Raw genomic sequence first — 2865 nt, forward strand, 5'->3', positions numbered from 1 at the left:
CTGTACGTCTGCGCCGCCGCGGAGCCGTTCGTGGCTCGCCACCACCATCGCGCGCCGAATTCATTTCCCGGCCAAGCGCCTCGCCCACCACTTGACCCACAAGCCGCTTGTTTATTTTACCAACCACGACGATCCTGTTGTCCAGGCCAAGGTCGTTCGCTACGTCCTCAACAATGAGCTGCGCCGGTGGATCAAGTTTGTGCGGGTTTATCCTCACCGCACCACCGTGCCAGGGGCCATCCCAGCCTCGTACCTCTACCTCCAACGGCAGCATCCAGACATGCGCATCGATTACGTCGCCGTCGTTGGCGACTTTTCGCCCGCCATGGTCCGCCACATCTCGTTTGTCCTCCACGTCCCCACCATGTTCATGTTCATGTCGAGCTTTGGCGACTCGTTCCCGCACTCGTACATGTCGCTCGGTGGCCTCCGCCTGCTGATGTAGCCTGTCCTAACACTCAATCCCATCCCCTGCCTCTGCCACCAACCCTGCCTCTGCCAGCTCGTCCTCCAGCTCGACGACCCGTGCTCGGAGTGCCGTCATTCCGGCCCGCAGCTCTGCGTTGGTCGCCATCAGCTCGTTCGCCCGGCTCGCCGCCCGTCGCCGCAGCTCGTTTGCCCTGCTCACCGCCGCGGCATCGCGAGCGCGGCCGGCCTCGAGCTCGGCAACCCGGGACTCGAGCCGGGCACATGACGCCCGCGCATCGTCTAACGCGCTGTGGACCGTCGTCCGGCCCCCCTGCTCGGTACTGGACGCCCGCAGCAGTGATCGGCGAGTCGCCTCGGCCGTCGGCGACGTCAGCGGCTGCTGCGGCGGCTCGGACTGGGACTGGGACTGGGACGGTGGCCATGGCGTTTGCAGAGTCTGCGGCGGAGGCGTCCACGGCGTCCGCGGCGGCGACGCTGACACTGCCCGGCGGCTCGGCACGTGCCCCTCCACAGCGTCGAGCACCTCACGCGGGACAGGAAGGCCGGCGCGGCCCAGGAGGCCCGCCAGGTGCAGGATGTGGTCGTGGGCGGTGTTGAGCCGTGCGCGGAACAGGAGCTCGCGGTGGGCAACCAGGTCCATGGCCTCAACAATGGCCGTGCGAATGGCCGGTATGGTCTCGGGCAGCGGTGCCGGATGCGCACCAGCTGACAAGGGGCTTGTTGGTCTTCTGGAGCTGTGTCCGTCCATGGCGGCCGCAGCTGCGAGAGGTGGTGACCACCCACCGGGACGCTGCCAGGGCTTGACTGGGGGAGAAGAAGGGGGGGGGGCAATTAAGGCGCGACCAAGACACATCCAATGCAATTGCAGAGTTGGTCTGGAGAGTGTCCAAGCCCCTCGTGCCCTTCCCCCTCACCTGGCCCCTTCACCCAGTCTGCTTTCCCCCAAGCAGCCCCCTCCCCCCCACACCCCCTCCCTCCGGAAACAGAAAACTAAACCCAAAGACCGGGTCGTTACCTGTCATCCCCATGGCCAAATCCCGCGCTTCGCAAATCAAGTCGCGCGCGTGGAAAAAATACCCGCCTGCATGCCCCCCCCCCCCCCCCCCCCTCTCCCTGTCCTGACCCACGCTGCTGACAACGGCAAGTCGCACCACCTCTCGCAGTAGTGCGGCACGAAGCGTTTCGGGCCCCCATTACACGACACAGGATTCGGCTGTCTTCGGTTATCCTCCCGGTCTTTGTCATTGTCCTTACAGCGCGTATGGGCTCCCTGGTGACCTCGGCATGCAACGCTCTGTTTAACCTACAGTGGTGGCAGGCTGGCCTTGCGCTGCTTGTGGTGTACAAGGTCATCCAGTGGCTGGTCTGGCTCACGTCGACCGAGTCGGTCAAGGGCAAGGTCGCGGTCATTACCGGTGGCGGCAGCGGGCTCGGCCGGCTGATGGCGCTCAACCTGGCCAAGCAGGACGCCGTCGTTGTCCTCGTCGACATCAACCGCAAGGGCCTCGTCGACGTGGTCAACGAGATTGCTGCTTTCAACGGTCTCGCCTACGCGCACCTCTGCGATGTCACCGACCGCGACGCGGTCTACTCGCTCGCCGAGCAGATTTCTGCCACCGTCGGCCCCGTCGACATTGTAATCAACAACGCTGGCGTTGTTTCGGGCAAGTCGCTGCTCGAGGTCTCCGACGCAATGGCCGAGCTCACGTTTGACGTCAACGCCGTCGCTCACTTTTGGTTTGTCAAGGCCTTCCTCCCCTCGATGCTCGTCCGCAACTCGGGCCACATTGTGTCTATTGCCTCGGCCGCAGGCCTGGCGGGCGTGGTCGGCCTCTCCGACTACTGCGCCTCCAAGTTTGCCGCCATCGGCCTCATGGAGGCGCTCCGCCTCGAGCTTGCCCGTCAGAACTCGGAGGTCAAGACCACCACCGTCATGCCGTTTTACATCAACACTGGCATGTTCGACGGCGCCTCGGGCATTCCGTTCATCCTCCCCATCCTCGACGCCCAGGAGACTGCCGACCGCATCGTCCTCGCCATCCAGCGCGGCGAGAAGATGCTCTACCTCCCGCCCATCCTCGGCTTTGTCTCCCTCCTCCGCGGCATCATGCCCATCGGCCTCTTTGACTACCTCTCCACTCTCCTCGGCATTTCGGCCTCGATGGACCAATTCAAGGGCCGTGGCCAGGATTGGCACGAGGGCGCCGACAACTCGGTCTCGATCACTGACGAGAGCGATGATGAGTTCTGACCATTCTCTAAGCTCCATCCGCATAAACTCTTTCAGCCCGTCCCATGATTTTTACTTCCGGCTGTGTGTGTGTGTGTGTGTGTGTGTGTGTGTGTGTGTGTGTGTGTGTGTGTGTGTGTGTGGTGGGTGGGGAGGGGGGAGGGGGGGGAGGGGGGAGGAGGAGGAGCACGCCTCATTCGTTCGAT

The 2865-nt window shown here is 64.0% G+C and overlaps 3 protein-coding genes across 3 annotated transcripts in view; all 3 read left to right on the forward strand.

Moving 5' to 3' along the window:
- The window catches only part of AMSG_05865 (uncharacterized protein), a gene marked incomplete at its 3' end in the record, with an annotated part of 2655 nt that extends 2210 nt beyond the window's left edge, over nucleotides 1-445 (forward strand). Inside the window, exon 3 of the mRNA XM_013901803.1 lies at nucleotides 25-445. Coding sequence (XP_013757257.1) covers nucleotides 25-445 — 421 coding nt within the window. The remainder of the gene's footprint in view (nucleotides 1-24) is intronic.
- A 1010-nt stretch (nucleotides 446-1455) lies between these two features.
- Nucleotides 1456-2725, forward strand: AMSG_11914 (uncharacterized protein; the record flags this gene model as incomplete). Its single annotated transcript, XM_013901853.1, has 2 exons — nucleotides 1456-1484; nucleotides 1636-2725. The coding sequence occupies 2 exons, from the start codon at nucleotides 1456-1458 to the stop codon at nucleotides 2678-2680; spliced, it is 1074 nt and encodes a 357-aa protein (XP_013757307.1). The 3' UTR covers nucleotides 2681-2725.
- The window catches only part of AMSG_11915 (uncharacterized protein), a gene marked incomplete at both ends in the record, with an annotated part of 1676 nt that continues 1535 nt past the window's right edge, over nucleotides 2725-2865 (forward strand). Inside the window, one exon of the mRNA XM_013901854.1 lies at nucleotides 2725-2745. Coding sequence (XP_013757308.1) covers nucleotides 2725-2745 — 21 coding nt within the window. The remainder of the gene's footprint in view (nucleotides 2746-2865) is intronic.

The sequence above is a fragment of the Thecamonas trahens genome (assembly GCF_000142905.1).
Source record: "Thecamonas trahens ATCC 50062 unplaced genomic scaffold supercont1.27, whole genome shotgun sequence".
In the NCBI taxonomy this organism is placed as follows: domain Eukaryota; order Apusomonadida; family Apusomonadidae; genus Thecamonas; species Thecamonas trahens.